Here is a 17,429-nt window from a genome sequence, read left to right as displayed (position 1 = left end):
TGAGGACCCCCGGTCTAGCCAGTATGCGTGGAGAATGGGGACCTCCCCCCTCCCACTTTGCACTCCCCGCATCAGCTCCAAAGCCCTCCAAGGAAGTAAAACACTTTCCTGTGTCAGAATCTCCTGAGAAATTCCTCACATGTTCCTTAGACCCAGGCAGTGAAACACTTCTCTGTGTGTGCGCGCGTGTGTGTGTGCGTGTGTGTGTGTGTGTGTGTGTGTGTGTGTGTAACGGGGTGCACGCATGCATGTGTGTGGCAGGGGCAGTGGAGGGGATGTTGAGAAAACTTGTCTTTGAACAGAAGCCATGTGAAGAGCCAAACACGCTGACCTCTCCTTTTCCGGAGCCTGTGGGGGACAGATGCTGTGCTGGCTTTGAAGTGGGGCCGGCGAGCTTAGCTTGGCCGGTGGGGAATGCTTGGCAGCTGCCGGGGAGTCCCCAGCCTGTTTTCAAAATAGCCCTGTCTGTCCTCGGGAGCGGAGCACAGCTGCCCAGGTCTCTGTGGGTGTCAGGCCAGCAGTGAGGCTCCGATGCTTGGACGGGGTCTAGCTGCCCCCACAGTTGTCATCAGGGAGGAGCCGTAGGCAGGCGCTCAGGGAAGCCCTCCGTCCGGGTGCTCTGGTCGTCTTACCAGAACACGCTAGGGCAGCAGAGTGTCCAGGTTGGTTGATTGCACCTCCTGACCACCTCTGGGCCATCTGCTCCTCTCCATCCCTTCCGCTACCCCTGCCCAGACTACCGTCATCTCTTGCCCTCACTTCTGCCTTGACTTCCCCACTGGCCTCCTTTTCCCACTGTGTTCCTCCTACTCAACTTTCCTCGAGGTGTCCACAGGGATCCTTCTTACATTCAGACTATGAGTGTCCCACCCTGTATACAAGCCTTCCCTGTTTCTTATTTGCCACAAGGTCACATCTAGACTCAGCCCCCCTACCACTCCCCCCCCACACACACACACTTGCCTCTGTAGCCTATTCTCTTCTCTTATGTCTAACGTATCACCCACAGACATAGAGCCACACCCATTTTCCTCCCTGGCCCTCTGCATTGCCGTTCCTTCCTTCTTCCTGTGATGCTCCCCCACTTGGCTAACTCCTGCTTACCCTTCAAGTCTCAGCTACACGATCCCCTCCTGCAGGAAACCATTCTTGACCCTGCAGACTGGGCTCCCACTCTTCCCGTGCTGGGCTGCACTTACCCAGCTAGTTCTCTGCCTTCCTCACTTGACGGAGTTGCATGAGGGCAGGGGCCACGTGTTCGTCACCCAGCATAGTGCCAAGCATGCAGTAGGCACTCATTAGGTGCTTATCGAGACGAAGGGAAAGTGCTGTTGGGGTGGGATATCTGGGTCTGTGGTCCCACCCGTGTGAGTTCGTTAGGACAGTCTACAGCTGAAGCACTGGGAGCTGATCCTTCCTGGGAGTCTATCGCTGCACCTTCTGCCGGGGTTCTTGTTCCAGCATCTAGAAGGGTTCAGGAATCTGGAGAAGGCTGTGCATAGATTAAATAGGAGTCCAGAGACGAAAGATAATTTTGAAAGGCATTTGGGGTCAGAGGAGCTTAGCTAAAAGGAAACTAAGATCTAAGTTTTTCTCATCCAGGACCCCATGCCTTTTATTAACACAATTTGTCCTGAGGCGAGGCAGAGAAATATACTTCAAAGGGTATACACAAGCATTGTCAGAATGGGGGAATTAGCCTACGGCTGTTCAGGTGTTTGGCCAGTAGGAGGCAATAACATGTAGATTAAGATGCCCTGAGCTGATCTGGCAGCAAACAGTCAATTTAATATATCCTATTCAGGCTTGGGGAAATGCCCTCAGCCATTCCCAACAGGTGACTACATGTATGACTCAGCCCTTGTTGAGTCCCCAAGTTCCATAAACCTTTTGATGAAACTTGCAATTATGACATGCTAGAATTGGCTTCTGTCACCTGTCTATGGAGACTGGGGAGAGATGAGGTAGGTGAGGGCTGTGCGTGTGTGTGGCGTGTACATGTGTGCATGTGAGGTGTAGATGCGAGGTGGCTGCTTCCAGGCAGCAGTTCACTTATGTCCCAATTCTATCATCTGACCTTTTGAGACTTTACCTAAGGGGGTGGGATCCGTGCCGCCTGCATGTGCTCCTGCAGCAGTGGGAGCCAGTGTAAGCTGGGGCAGCAAGCGACTGTTTCGGTAGGTTTGGCAGAGGAGGCCACTGAGGTTCAGCAGGACTGTGGGCTTGACCAGGTTGAGAGGAGCAGGCAAGGCTGAGGCGCAGGGATGCTGGCACAGTCTGAATGGCAGGAGCAGCCACGCGCAGGCTGTGCTCAGGCAGGGGTGGTACGGGGGCCTGGTGAGAAAGGGGGTTGTCCGGGAAGATGGATGGATGGACAGGCCGACTCCATAGGCGTAACTGCAGACAGCACCGACCTGGGTGAAAACAAGGGTGGGCGGGGACTGAGCAGGGCAGTGGCCAGGGTCTGACAGCAGAGCAGAAATGTGGAAGCTCCAGACTTCTGCACTGGCCTCTTGTGGGATCCTGGGGACCTCGGCTAGAGCCATTGCCTGCGAAGCTTCTTCCTCACTGGCCTGCCTGGCAGCTCTGGTCCCAGTCTCCCCAGGAGAACACTCAAGGCAAGGAAGGATAAATCTGTCCTCTCTTCCTGCCTTCCAGCTTGCACGAGCCACTGTTCGTGATCCCAAGACAGGCGTCCTCACTGTTGCCAGCTACAGGGTTTCCAAAAGGTCAGCAAAGGTGATGGTGGCAGGGTGACTGTTCAAGCCCCACCTCCAGGGCCTCCCAGGCCCTACCCAGGGATTCCTTGAGGGAGGGTGGCTTGGCTTGTCCTACCTGTCCAACCCCTCCCCGCGTAGAGCACTCACCCATGCTGCCTCTGGGGAGAGAGTGCAGGACCTCACCTAAGCCTGTCTTCCCTTCCTCTCTTTCTCGCCCTCTTTTGCCTTAGCTCCTGGCTGGAGGAGGACGATGATCCCGTTGTGGCTCGAGTGAACCGTCGGATGCAGCACATCACAGGGCTAACAGTAAAGACTGCAGAATTGTTGCAGGTATGGCTGGTCCCTGGATTGGGTGGGGGTATTCCTGGATACATGGGCTCCCAAGGTGCCCAGGGCCAGGCTTAGGGAGGCCTGTCCAATAAACTGTATGACTGCAGAATGCTGTGAATATGGAGTGACATCACATGGGGAAGCCAGAATTAAGCATGCCTGCGGCATTCAACAGTTAACATTCAGCAAATATTGATTATCGTCTATGTGACCGGGAGCTAGAGGCCAGTGGTGGGCCTGGCAGGCCCATTCATGTCTTCTCAAATACAGAAGCTGAAACCCTGAGTTGTCCCAGGGACACCTCTAAGAGAGCTATGAATACCTTCAGAGGGCATGGTACTGAGTTCCAGTCAAAGGTCCTTGGAGGTAAAGTGTTCTGTGGGATATTGATAGAAGCGAGCGGCCCGGACCAGTTGGCTGGTGAAGGTGGAGTGCTTTTCTCTAAGTGCCCGCTGTGGAGCCCTGGCTCCCTGCCCATTGCCACGGTGATTGTGAAGACACGTGGCAGCACTGTGCTGGGAAGTTTTGGGTGAAGCTCCTAATAATGAAACCTCAGTCTACTGAGTTCAAGTCAGCACTGGCCATCTCCGGAACATCGGAACCTGTGGGTGATGTTGTGTAGTGACGGCCTGAGACACTGTCAGAGAAATTTCACTGGCATTTTTCTCGAATCGCCTGGATCTGTTTGGCCAGAGCTTCTACATGTTTAAGGATCTCACTCTTTACCTGTAGGCTTGACATTAGGGTCTGGTCAGCCAGAGAGCTTATTAGACTATTTAACTGAAGATCGTTTGGAAAAGATTCTCTGAACTTGTGCCTGGACACACCCAAGCAAATTCATTCATATTCTCTCTCTCTCTCTCTCTCTCTCTCTCTCTCTCTCTCTCTCTCTCTCTCTCCTCTCTCAGCAATTAGAAAAACAAATTTGAAGGTCATCTTCATGGATATGTGTGAAATCAACTGCAGTTTTTAAAAATATGTATATTTTTATTGATTTTAGAGAGGAAAGGGGGGGGGGGAGAGATCAATGTGAGAGAGAAACATCGATCAGTTGCCTCCCATACACACCCTGACTGGAGACCAAACACACAACCTGGGCATGTGCCCTGACCGGGAATTGAACTGTCAGCCTTTTGGCGTACAGGGCGACACAACCAGCTGAGCCACCCAGCCAGGGCGAGGCACTGTGTTTGTTTGCTTTGTCTTTTCGTGCTGTCTTGGCACTTCCATTGCCAGCCAGCAGTTTTTCAAGCTTTGACCCTACATGGTCTGGGGGACAGGAACCTGCCTTCAGCATCTGTCTCTAAGTGCTTATTCCACGGGGACCACTTGCAGTGTCATACATGCACGCAGGGTCCCTGTGGAATGCTGCAGGCTTCTGGAAAGGAACTGGTTCCTCTTCTACTCGTTGACACTTTTTCAGCTGTAGTTGATGTGTCTTCACTACAGCTGAAGTGAAGCGGTTTTGTTGTGAATTGGATGAGGGCCCAATGGAGGAAGAGAGGCTACGCTGCTAGAATTCTCTGCGATTGAAGACACTCTAACTCAACATCTCAGCCTCAGCAAAAAAGGGATTTCTAACTAAAAAAAAATGATTTCAGAAAGGAAGGGAGAGGGAGAGAGAGATAGAGACATCAGCGATGAGAGAGAATCATTGATCGGCTGCCTCCTGTACACGCCACACTGAGGACTGAGCCTGCAACCCAGGCATGTGCCCTGACCGGGAATTGAACCGTGACCTCCTGATTCATAAATTGACGTTCAACCACTGAGCCATGCCTGCTGGGCTCTAACTTTATTTTTTTGTGTGTCTTCACTCTGATCTCTGCATCATAAAAACCCTGATCTTTCAAATGACTAACTCTCTAAAGCAGTGGTTCTCAACCTTCTGGCCCTTTAAATACAGTTCCTCATGTTGTGACTCAACCATAAAATTATTTTCATTGCTACTTCATAACTGTAATGTTGCTACTGTTATGAATCGTAATGTAAATACAGTGGGGCCTTGACTTACGAGTGTCCCGACCAACGAGTTTTTTGAGATACAAGCCATCTCTCAGCCAATTTTTTGCTTTGAGTTGCAAGCTAAAATTCGGGTTACGAGCCAGCTTCAGATACCCCACCGCTAGTTGGCGCAGCGAATGTCACAGTGAACGCCACAACATCAGCCCAGCATCACGTGTCTCACTCGTTCACAATTGATTTGACATACAAGTAATTTGAGTTACGAGCTCCATCACGGAATGAATTAAACTCGTAAGTCAAGACCCCACTGTATCTGATATGCAGGATGGTCTTAGGCAACCCCTGTGAAAGGGTCATTCAACCGCCAAAGGGGTCGCGACCACAGGTTGAGAATCGCTGCTCTAAAGGTTCAAATGAATACCTCCTCATAGGAATCAGTTTTGATGTGCAGTTGCTTGTTAATAAAGGTACGTGTCTGGGGACCAGAGTTTGACCAGACCGTGAATCTGACTGCGGCAAATCCAGAAGTTTCCATGACACTTGCACTATTTGGGAACAGTATTAGATAGTGTAGGGACAGTAGCTGCAGCACCATGATCAAATGTGGTTCCCCAGCTGTTAAAATATAAGCCGGCCAGAGCAATGCAGCTTCTCTCACTCCCTGGGATCCGAACATGTATGCACTCCACCCAGTAAGGGGAAGTGTTGGAAAATACAGTCTGCTCTGCAGCTCCAGCGACAAGCAGTGATGGGATTTTCCTGCATGCAGTGGCACGGTGATCACAGTCATGTTTAAAATTTTCTCCTAAGGTCTCGATTAGAGTGGATCCACAGAAAAAGCATGTATACTGTCACTTCGGCAACTGCCCTAGCATTTCCCTCCTTAGAGGCACCTCTAGCCTTCGGGCCACCTGTTGACCCAGGCCTCCTGACCAACAGCAGGGTGGCCAGGTGTTTAGGCTGTGGGGATCTTGAAGGCTGAAGCAGTGGGTGACAGCATTTTTTCATCCCCTGATTCTTCATATCAAAGTTTTTATTTTTGTGTCGACCGAAAATCATGCTGCCCAAATTCTGCACTTCATTCCATTAGACAGATATTGTGTATGCTCCAAAAGGAGGATTCTCTCTTGTAAAGTCCACCCTCCCGGCCCTCCCCCGGGTCTAAGGGCCTCCGTTGTTGCTAACTAGGCAGCATTTTCCACCTGACGGTTGCAATCGCCGAGAATACACTAAAAGTACCAATTTTCTGAGGACTAATAACTGAGCCCACAGGCTTTTCGGGTTTCAGTAAGACGCAGTAGCCAAGTGTTCCCAGGAGGACTTTGATGGTGCCACTTGATTGACCAGCTTTCATACTGAATATATCTCCTGAAGCCAAAATAACTGTCGTGATTTAGGACTTACATTGTGTTGATAAACTATTCACAAAGGCATTTACTGTTTCTCATCCCAGCAATGACACCTAGTGGCTGCTGAGCGAGGTGGCTCAGGTCCTGTTCCCGGCCCAGGCTCCTGCAGGGGGCACCGAGGTCGGGCAGCAGCTCTGGCCACCTGCAGCTGGCCGCCCACGTGCTGCTGCTTCACTTGGAGGCAGAGTACTCCATGCAGCGGACAGCTGCGGGATGGAGGAATATGCCCCTCCATGGGCATGGTGACAGACGTGGCAGGAGCAGTGCCAGGCACTGAGAAGCTCCCAAACTAGTACTGAAAAAAGAAATCCCAGTGTTGAGTTTGTTGTTGGCTTTCCTCTGAATTACCTTCTCATTATCTCCCAAACAGGGCTTGGGCCGGGGGGCCTGTCTCAAGGGCTCCCTCTGCTGTCATCTGCGTGTCCCTGCAGGGCAGGAGCTTCCCCACAGTGGCCACATGCAGGTGGCTCATGTTCTCTTTGGGAAACCACATTTGTGCTGCAGCCTTACTCTCCCTCTAGCCGTAGACATGTTTGCAGCCTTTGCTCTGCCCGTGCTGGCCGGGCATTGTTACCTTCTACCTTAGAGGGGCTGGTCTTGGGGGTTCTGGTTTTGGGGGTTCAGGTGGTTCTAGTTGTTACCTGGGAAGATAGTACCCCTGGGGACATGGGCTGTTTTGGGGCTGTTCATGTTGCTGACGAGGCCCAACGTTGTTATTTCCCACCAGGTTGCTAATTACGGAATGGGAGGACAGTACGAGCCACACTTTGACTTCTCTAGGGTAAGGCCCAACTCACCGGTGCTTTCAGAGGGACCTGTTCCAGCTGGTTTGAGAAGGCTGGGGCTTCTAGAAGCACTTCAGCCTCCACATCAGGCTCCCCCCGCCTCACCAGGGCCACCTCTTTGTTATTGGAGAAGCCCAAGTCGGGAACCAGGGGCCTGCAGAGCCCAGTGCAGCCTGGCTGCTTCCCCTGGGATGTGGGGAGTGTTCTTCCTGCCCATCCCTGTCATTCTCTGCCCTGACTGTCCAGCAGAGGACCTCACTAGGTCTCTGCGAAAGCTGATCCTGCCCCTCCCCCGTGCCCTCCCAGAGTTTACCTGGCAGCCTTGGCCCATGGTCTAGGACAGGGGTCCTCAAACTTTTTAAACAGGGGGCCAGTTCACTGTCCCTCAGACCATTGGAGGGCTGGACTATAGTTTAAAAATAAACGATGAACAAATTCCTATGCACACTGCACATATCTTATTTTGAAGTAAAAAAACAAAACGGGAACAAATACAATATTTGTATTTGCATGTGGCCCGCGGGCCGTAGTTTGAGGACCCCTGGTCTAGGGCTAGGCTGATGGGTGGAACGCACACTTATTACCTTCCCCGACCCTTTTGGCCCCATTGGGGGGCGGGGTGGTGGGTGAAGTCAGTTGCAAACTTGGGTGAAAGTTGTTGTTTGTTGCAGCGACCTTTTGACAGCGGCCTCAAAACAGAGGGGAATAGGTTAGCGACGTTTCTTAACTATGTAAGTATCGGGTCCAGGCCCGCCTGTTTACTCTCACTTAATTTTATAGAACGATGAGCAAGATGTTTTCAAGCATTTAGGGACGGGGAACCGTGTGGCCACGTTCTTAAACTACGTGAGTATGATGTGTGTGGTGTGTGAGCCTCAAGAGGAGTCTGGGTCCAAAAAGCTCTTATATCCACTCCTGCCAGGGCTGATACCACCAGCGTCGCTCAGTGGGCGGGCCCATCTTGGCTGGAGTAGAGAGCTGGCCTTTGTTTATCTATGGGCACCCCCCTGGCCCCCAGGACCTTCACATCCCTGGCTTCTTTTTTGTTTGTTTGTTAATCCTCGCCTGAGGATATTTTTCCATTGATTTTTGGAGAGAGTGGAAGAGAGAGGGAAAGACAGAGAGAAACATCAATGTGAGAGAAACACATCGATTGGTTGCCTCCTGCATGAGCTCCAGCCAGGGCCCAGGCCAGGGAGGAGCCTGCAACCAAGATACGTGCTCTTGACCGGAATCGAACCCAGGACCCTTTGGTCCGCAGGCCAACGCTCTATCCGCTGAGCCAAACTGGCTAGGGCCCTGGCTCCTTTTCGATGGGCCCAGTGCTAGTCTGGAATTTTGGGGTGGGTGCCCCAAAAGTTCCCTCCTTGGCAGCAGAGTGAGGAAGTCGCCGTGAAGTGCTTAGATGAAAGCTACCTTTGTTTCCCCAAACTTGGTGTCCTGTCTCCCACAGGCTACTTGCGCTCCAGCCTCAGGCCGTTGGGTTTTCCTCACATGAGCAACAGTTTCCGGCCCCCTCTGCTGAGAGGGCTGGCCCTAACGAGGCATAGAAACTGTCAAGAAATTCAGAGATAGATGCCTGTGTCCATATTTCCCTCTGGTTTCTCATTTACGTTTTTATTGTGTGGCTTTTATGTGCTGGGGACTGCCATGAACACGCTGGTGGGCAGGACATATGTGGTCTCTCTTGTAAGGCTGATGGTCTAATACAAGGCTTACTTTAAACAGAGGAGAGGTCATTGTTTCATTGCCATGGTGACAAGTGCTTTGAAGACACTAGCTCAGGGTTGGTGCTCAGAGAAGGCCTCCCTTGGGAAGTAACATGTCAATATTGAGACTTGAAGGTTGAGTGGAAAATAGTTGGCGGAACTTGGTTCCTGGCCGAGGAGAGAGTGTGTGGAGACCTGGAGGAGGGAAGGAGCGTGGGATGTTGGAAAAATAGAAACAGGCTGGTGGCTTGGAGGCATGCATTGATAGTGGCTAGAGGGAGAGGCTGGTGAGACTGACAGGGACTTCGGGTTCTAGAGAAGAGTCTGGATTGGATCCCCAGGGCTGTGACCATCAGGGGTTTTCATGTTATTCATTTCCCCTGTCTGTCAAGTGCCCTTCAGTCTGTCTGGTATGTGTCCTGTGGAAATATTTATTAGCTGCAAATGCTGTTACATTATGAGCAAAAACTTGAAGTGAGAGAGCCAGACGAGAAAGAAGTGGTGCTTTGGGCGTGAGTCGAGGCACACGTTGTGGGCATGAGTGCAGCCTCCCTTCCATGGAATTTGTGTTCTGGTTAGTTTGCGGTCTCACCATGGGAGAAAGCAGGGCCTCTCCCTACTGTCCCACCCAGAGGCCCAGGGAAGGTGCGTGTCTAACTAGAGCAAGTTTTAGAGGCCACAGTGGGGACCACAGATGGTGTTGGAAGCATCAGGGAGCTCCTGGTCAGGGTAGCTCATGGGTATAGTGGCTTAGGCAAGGCCCAGGCCTAATGGGGATGCAAGGAGTGGAGGTCAGGCAGGCATTTTTCTGAGATTTAGATTGTTACCCTCTGAGGACAGCTGGGATGTGAGTCTCCCCTACAGCTCTTGCATGCCCATGGCATTGAGACTGTCCTGATGAACTGTACAGATTAAGCCAGTGGTTCTCAACCTTCTGGCCCTTTAAATACAGTTCCTCGTGTTGTGACCCAACCATAAAATTATTTTCGTTGCTACTTCATAACTGTAATGTTGCTACTGTTATGAATCGTAATGTAAATATCTGATATGCAGGATGGTCTTAGGTGACCCCTGTGAAAGGGTCGTTCGGCTGCCAAAGGGGTCGCGACCCACAGGTTGAGAACCACTGGATTAAGCAGTGTTTAGGGAAAAGCTTTTCTTAGCTGAAGGGCTGGCCATGGAGCAGAGCCTCCAAGCCCTGTTGCTCATGTCCAGAGGAGGCTGATCTGCACACCTCGTCATGTCCTTCGTGGCTCAGTTGCTCTGAAATCCTTGGGTAGAAGGGCCAACCTCTATGCCTTGTATTCCCAGATGAGCGATGTAGAAGCTGGTGGTGCCACCGTCTTTCCTGATCTGGGGGCTGCAATTTGGCCTAAGAAGGTAAGTTCTGGTTCTTGTGGCTCTGATGTCGAAGCCGGGCTTTATGTTCCTGAGTCCCGTTCCCTGGCCTGCTTGACTCTCATTGGGAGGGGCCTTAGCCCCTTCTTGCCTAACTCTGACCTTGTGGCCTCAGCTTCCATCTGGGGAGAAGGGATAGGGAGGGAGGTCCCTTAGGGGCAGATAGGTTTGCAGGTACCCACCCCCCCACCCTTACTCCCCGCCCTCCCCCCTGTGAAGGGTAGGTGCTTTCTGGGGAACTTTTCTCTCGTTGGAGTCCCAGAGCCCTGTCTCCCTGTACACGGGAAAGAGAGGGTGTGTCTGCTCAGGGAGGGGCTTTGGGGCGCTCAGAGTCAGGTTCTCCAGCCCAGTCCCTAAGGATGCTGTCTGATAGGCTGTTTCTTTTTCCCAGGGCACAGCAGTATTCTGGTACAACCTCTTGCGGAGTGGGGAAGGTGACTACCGAACAAGACACGCAGCTTGCCCCGTGCTTGTGGGCTGCAAGTGGGGTGAGTGGCTTAAGGAGTGGTGCTGGCCTTGGTGGCCTCGGCGGGCTTTAGTGGTCGTCCTTAGACTCTGAGCCGGGAGACAACTGCTGCCAGAGTTTCACATGCGGCCATACTGTCCGCCTTTTGAGTTTTCTCCCCGCCATTATATCAAGAGTATATTAGGGGAACTTACAATACAAGGCATGTCTTGGGCAGAAAGAAGCAGGAGCCAGGGTGTGTGGTTGGGTTTCTTTTGTTAGTTTGTTTTTTTGTGTGTTTTTTTTGTTTTTTAATCCTGCTGATAGTCCCTCCCAACCATTCAGCTGGGTTTGTGCCAAGACAACTATTTGAGGCCACTCTCAGAGATGCCAAGAGAGCCGAGCGAGCTCTGAGAAAGAATAGCTAGACAAGCATCAGAGGTCCAGGATGGTGCCCCAGAGCGATGGACTCTGGCAAGGGTTCAGAGGGGGTCCTGGGGGACAACTGGAATCAAAGTGGGGAAGGGGTGTCCCAGGCAAGCAAGGCATGCGGGACAAGGCACAGGCTAAAACCAGCACCAAAGGTGTGGGAACTGGCTTCCTTTGTCACTTGGATAAGGGGAGGCCTATGGCACAGGGACCCAGAGATGAGGCTGGAGGCTGGGACCAAATTGCAGAGGCTGAAGCTTGAGCAAGCAGCTGTGGTGAGCCATGGAGAGGCTTGAACCAGCGTGTGACAGGAAGTGATCAGAAAGAGATGAGTTTATAGCCTTCCTGGGGAGTTTTGGAGATAATGACAGGTTCACAGAAAATTGAGCAAATGAAAATGAAAATCGAGGCAATTGCTGACCAGGGGGAAAAAAGTTGCACAAGAAAGGAAATATATGCTCTAACCGGTTTGGCTCAGTGGATACAGCGTCAGCCTGCAGACTCAAGGGTCCCAAGTTCGATTCTGGTCAAGGGCATGTACCTTGGCTGCGGGCACATCCCCAGTAGGGAGTGTGCAGGAGGCAGCTGATTGATGTTTCTCTCTCATCGATGTTTCTAACTCTCTATCCCTCTCCCTTCCTCTCTGTAAAAAATCAATAAAATAGCCGAAACCGGTTTGGCTCAGTGGATAGAGCATCGGCCTGCGGACTGAAAGGTCCCAGGTTCGATTCCGGTCAAGGGCATGTACCTGGGTTGCGGGCACATCCCCAGTAGGAGATGGGCAGGAGGCAGCTGATCGATGTTTCTCTCTCATCGATGTTTCTAACTCTCTATCTCTCTCCCTTCCTCTCTGTAAAAAATCAATAAAATATATTTAAAAAAATCAATAAAATATATTTAAAAAAGAAAAAAAAAGAAAGGAAATATAAGTATAATCTATTAGGTGGCTCATGTGTGAGCAATATTTACATGATATAACAATGTAAATACTGAATATTAATGTAACTAAAACCTGTGATTTAATTATATTAAGTATATAAGAGGTAATAAGTATGTGTTTTAGAGGTAATATAAAAGAATTCTAAAATTGAAAGTCAAGAAATAGTACTGTAAGCATGTTATTTAGAAGAATGAGGATAAATATCAGAAGACAAGTAAAGAAGTTGAATGTCTAATGGAAGGGGGGATTAGTAGTGGGAAGGGGTAGGAAGGAGATTGCTGTTTATCATTATAAGCTTTGTAGACAACTTGATTTTTAAAAAATGTATTTTTACTGATTTCAGAGAGGGAGAGAAAGAGAAAACATCAATGATGAGAGAAGATCATTGATCGGTTGCCTCCTGCACGTCCCCTACTGGAAATTGAGTTTGCAACCTGGTCATGTGCCCTGACCAGGTATCGAACAATGACCTCCTGGCTCATAGGTCGATGCTCAACCACTGAGCCACAACCACTGGGCGATAATTTGATTTTTTTAAACCAAGTACGTGTATTACCTTACGTTAACATATTTAAAATGCTCTACGTATTCTGTAGTGCATTGGAGTAAGTTTGTTGTATTCACTGTGAAAGAAAGAGACTGTGTTGAGAAATGAAATCATGGTTCATGCAAATTTGAGACACAGCTTTAGCTGACCGCGTGGCTACGCACAGCACACATATGGGATCTGCTGGCACACAGCTCCTGAGGTTGACATCCAGGCCCTCCACCATCTTGACATGCTTCCTCTCCCTGTTCTCCTACCTCTCAGTTCCTACCCACCAATTTTCAATAATATCAAGTTGGCTGGGGTCCTTCTCACACACCAGAGTGATTCAAACCTTGATGTCTTTCTCAGCTTGTTCTCACTTCCTGGACCCCCTTGATATAGGAACCATCATGGTCTGTCCATCTTCTTCCCTGGATAACTCCTATTCAGCTTCATGCCCAGCTCTGTGGTCTCCTTCCCTCATATGGTTAAATGCCCTTTGGCTCTGTTTCTATGGCAACCTTACACACATGTAACTTCTGTCACTGACAGACTTTTGTACAATGATCTGTTTATACATATGTCTTCCTCACTAGCTCCTGAGTAACTTGATACCTGAGACCATGTCATACATCTGAATCGCGGGTCCAGTGTAGGATTCATCCTGAAGGAGTCATTAATTTGGGGGGTGGGGGGGCTGACCTAACCAATAGGATTGTAACATAGTTTTTATCTGTTCACAGTCTCCAATAAGTGGTTCCATGAACGAGGACAGGAGTTCTTGAGGCCATGTGGATCAACAGAAGTTGACTGACATCCTTTTCTTCCCATCCTCTTCCTGGTCCCACAGCCTTTTGTCTTCAAGTTCAACGTGACAAACACCTTTGTATGTTCCAGCCCCTGTCAGGCGGGTCTTTGGAGAAGTGAATGTCTGCTGGAGCAGACCAAGAGGATAGGGGAAAGTCCTGGGTGACCTCGGTCCCAGCCTTTCTGGTCAGCCTGTGCCATCTCGGGTCAGAGTGGGTGCAGCAGAGTCAGGCTGTCTGGCACCTAGCAAGGTGCCTTTGTACCTCAGATGCTTTAGGTGTGAGATGTTTCAGTGAACCAAAGTTCTGATACCTTGTTTACATGTTTGTTTTTATGCATTTCTATTAATGTGGCTTTAACCAAAAAAAAATAAAGTGTCCCTGCCAGAAGCCTTAAAGATCCTTATTTGGAGTATTTTTTAAGACATGGGAGCTTTTATCAAGTTCACTATTTCCTATGCCTCTCCTCTGTGGAGGTAGAATCTGGGTAATAAGCACTTTAGTGGCAAAACCCTGACCTTGAGTACTAGATCTGGTGTCAACACTTACATCTCCAAGCTTCAGTGTCCTTTCTCACCAGGAGTGAATGAGAGTTCTTGTTCTCCCAGCCTTCTCCAATATCTGGTATTGCCAGACTTTTGAATTTTAGTCAGCTTGTTACTTGCATAGTATTAATTTTAACATGATTGTTAATGACACTGAACACCCTTTTTGTACGTTTATTAATCCTTAGGTTTAAGTGTCTATTCACGTCTTTTTCTTAGTGATTCATAGGAATTTTTAATATATTATGGACACAAGCTCTTTGTTGGTTATATGTTTTGCAAATTATATATTTTTTCTAGTTTGTCTTTTTATTCTTAGTTCTTTTGACGAATAGTTCTTAATTTTTATGTCAAATTATCAAGTTTTCCCTTTTTGATTTATGCTTTTTATGTCTTGTTTAAGAAATTCTCCCATACCCTAAGATCATGAAAATATTTCCTGTATTCTTTTCTAAAAGCATTATAATGTTGTCTTTTTCATTTATGAATTTAATTCACCTGAGTTTTATTTTTGTATGTTGTATGAAGTACAGGGGTCTTCTTACAAAATTATTTTTGCATATTTTATTAGGATAGGATTGGCTTATGCTGAAGGAATAAAGTAACCCCTAAGTCTCAGTGGCTTAATATATAAAACTATGTCTCATGTTAAAAATCACTGGGTTTTTGCCCGGCTGGTGTGGCTCAGTGGTTGAGCGTTGATCCATGAACCAAGAGGTCACTGGTTAGATTCCCAGTCAGGGCACATGCCTGGGTTGTGGGATGAATCCCCAGTAGGGGGCATGCAGGAGGCAGCTGATCCATGATGTTTCTCTCTCATCAATGTTTCTCTCTCTTTCTATCCCTTTCCCTTCTTCTTCTCTTCTAAAAATCAATCAGAACTTTTTTTTTTTTTTAATCAATGGGTTTAGGGCAATTGCTACCTACCTACTGCCATCTAATTTTCATCTAGTGCTTTCCATTTGCAGTACCTATAAGGAAGTCAGCTGGTAAGGAAATCCGGTGTTAAGTTTCATTTGAAGTAGTTTTAAGCAGCATATGGTATCAATAATTCATTGTATAAAATCAGAATTGAGTTTGGGTCCTCTAAAACTGATTCAAAAATTTTTCTTAGTTCAATCTTACCCAAATTTGCTAAGTGTTAGATAGTACAAGGGTCTCAAGGTCTGGGTGATTCTTACTAAATACTATTCTGGCTAGATGAACTTGACTCTAACCACAATTGATAAGTTTAGCCAATGCAAAGAAGAAATCAACATGTAAGTAAACACATAATGTCTGTAAGCAATGACTAAGCCTTCCTTCAAGGAGATAGAGCTTTGGTTGTGAATCCAGTCTGCTTTACTTGACAATCACAACTTGTTCTTTTTTTAAAAAAATATATTTTATAGATTTTCTACAGGGAGCAAGGGAGAGGGATAGAGAGTTAGAAACATTGATGAGAGAGAAACATCGACAGGCTGCCTCCTGCACACTCCCCACTGGGGATGTGCCCGCAACCAAGGTACATGCCCTTGACTGGAATCGAACCTGGGACCCTTCAGTCCGCTGGCTGACGCTCTATCCACTGAGCCAAACCGGTTAGGGCACAACTTGTTCTGTTTAATATATATATTTTTAATTGATTTCAGAGAGAGGAAGGGAGAGGGAGGGAGGGATAGAATCATCAATGATGAGAGAGAATTATTTATTGGCAGCTGGGGATGGAACCTGCAACCTGGGTATGTGCCCTGACTGGAATGCAACCATGACCTCCTGGTTCACAGGTTCACGCTCAACCATTGAACCACACACTGTGGGCACAACTTGTTATTAAATAGAACACACCAAGCAGCAAACCCTTTGAGTTAACAGAAGTGGTTTAGGGAACTTTTTAAAAACAATACCAGCCACAGCAGCATCCTACAAAAGAAGTTTCAGTAAACTGAAGTTAATTAAAAACTGTTTAAGATCTCACTTGATCAAGAGAAGTAAATTTTGAAAAATTTGATGAGTTTGCCTCCATTAAAGCCAGGAAAATAAAATTTATAGTAATTTTTATTTTTGGTATAATGTTTAACCTTAAAAATAATATGAATTTTGCCCAGCCAACATGGCTCACTGGTTGAGCACCGACCTATGAACCAGGAGGGGGTGTGCAGGAGGCAGCCGATCAATAATTCTCTCTCATCACTGATGTTTCGTTCTCTCCCTTCCTCTATGAAATAAAAAAATACACATATTTTTTAAAAAAAATAATATGAATTTTAATACACCAACCTTTCAACTTTAAAATATTTTAAACGTTTACTATTTTGGGAACATTAACTATTTTAAAATACACAAAAATAAAGGGCACGTTTCCTTTTGCCTCAGGCTGTGATGTGGCTTGGCACAACACTGCTCTTAAATGTTCAAACTTGGCATCTAAACCCTAACATTAAAGTTGCCAGATTTAGCAAATAAAAATACAAGACACCCAGTTACACTTCAATTTCACATAAACAGCAAATACTTGGGCGTGCGATAGTACTAAAACTTTAACTGCTTACCCCACTGCAACTTTCACTGGCTTCCCATGTGTTATCTGCCAGCCCTAAACGTGACCCTACGTAGTAGATAGAGAAAGCTGACTGCCTCTCTCTCGGTGAGTTTTACTCTCCCAGCCACGCAGTCCCGTCCCTCCGCCAGCCCAGCCATCACGCAGCAGCGAGGCAGCCGCTCACGTGGGCAGTCACGTGGCTTCCGATGCACGCTGAGCACGTGCGGTGTGGGCGTGCCCAACCCTCACCAGCTCTGGACTGCGCATGCTCCCCCACCCCTACTCATGGCGCAGGGTCCAGGGCGGCAGAGGAGAGCGCCCTCCGCTCCGCCCTCCGCTCCACCGCACTCGTCACTCATCGTGGCGGCCCCGGGGACCTCTGCTTGCTGCTGCCTCAGCTCCAGGTCAGTCACAGTCTCTGCCCTCAGGCCCTGCAGGCTGACCAAATGCCACGTGGTCCTTTCAGGCCTTTCATGGTCCGCGTGAAGGATCCGTGTTCTCAGTCCCCTCAGGATTGTAAGGCTCAACAGTTCTCCCTCAGTTGACCTATAGATTCAATACAATTGCAATGAAAATCTAAGCACACCCAAAAAGTAGTTGTACTTGTATACACTATCAATGAATAGCTGAATACCAAAAAATTAAAAAAGATAATTCCATTTAAAATAGCATCAAAAGGAAAAAATATTGAGAAATAAACGTAATCAAGAAAGTACAAGACTTATATACTGAAGATCAATGTAAGAAACTGAAGACTTAAATTTGAAAGACTTCCCATGTATATGGATTGGAACATATTGTTAAAATTGCAGTACTCCCCCCTTCCCCCCCATAAAGATCCAAAAATTCAGTGCAATATCAATCAAGATGTCCAATGGCCTTTTATTTCACAAACAGC

General features: G+C 48.2%; 1 protein-coding gene across 4 annotated transcripts in view; it reads left to right on the top strand.

Moving 5' to 3' along the window:
• The window catches only part of P4HA2 (prolyl 4-hydroxylase subunit alpha 2), a 39,806-nt gene extending 25,165 nt beyond the window's left edge, over nt 1-14,641 (top strand). For 2 of the 4 annotated variants that reach the window (XM_081090951.1, XM_081090952.1), the window contains 7 exons: nt 2,659-2,729; nt 2,951-3,050; nt 7,152-7,205; nt 7,990-8,055; nt 10,230-10,298; nt 10,708-10,804; nt 13,403-14,641. In XM_081090951.1, the coding sequence (XP_080947077.1) occupies nt 2,659-2,729; nt 2,951-3,050; nt 7,152-7,205; nt 7,990-8,055; nt 10,230-10,298; nt 10,708-10,804; nt 13,403-13,473 (528 nt within the window). In that variant the 3' untranslated portion in view covers nt 13,474-14,641. Of the gene's footprint in view, nt 1-2,658; nt 2,730-2,950; nt 3,051-7,151; nt 7,206-7,880; nt 8,056-10,229; nt 10,299-10,707; nt 10,805-13,402 lie in introns of all 4 variants that reach the window. The other 2 variants (XR_013995978.1, XM_081090953.1) reach the window with 2 other exon arrangements.
• The last annotated feature ends 2,788 nt before the right edge of the window (nt 14,642-17,429 follow it).

The sequence above is a fragment of the Myotis nattereri genome, assembly GCF_964212035.1.
Source record: "Myotis nattereri genome assembly, chromosome: 5".
Classification (NCBI taxonomy): domain Eukaryota; kingdom Metazoa; phylum Chordata; class Mammalia; order Chiroptera; family Vespertilionidae; genus Myotis; species Myotis nattereri.
The sequence above is the reverse complement of the archived record's forward strand: the minus strand, read 5'-3'. Positions and strand labels throughout refer to the sequence as shown.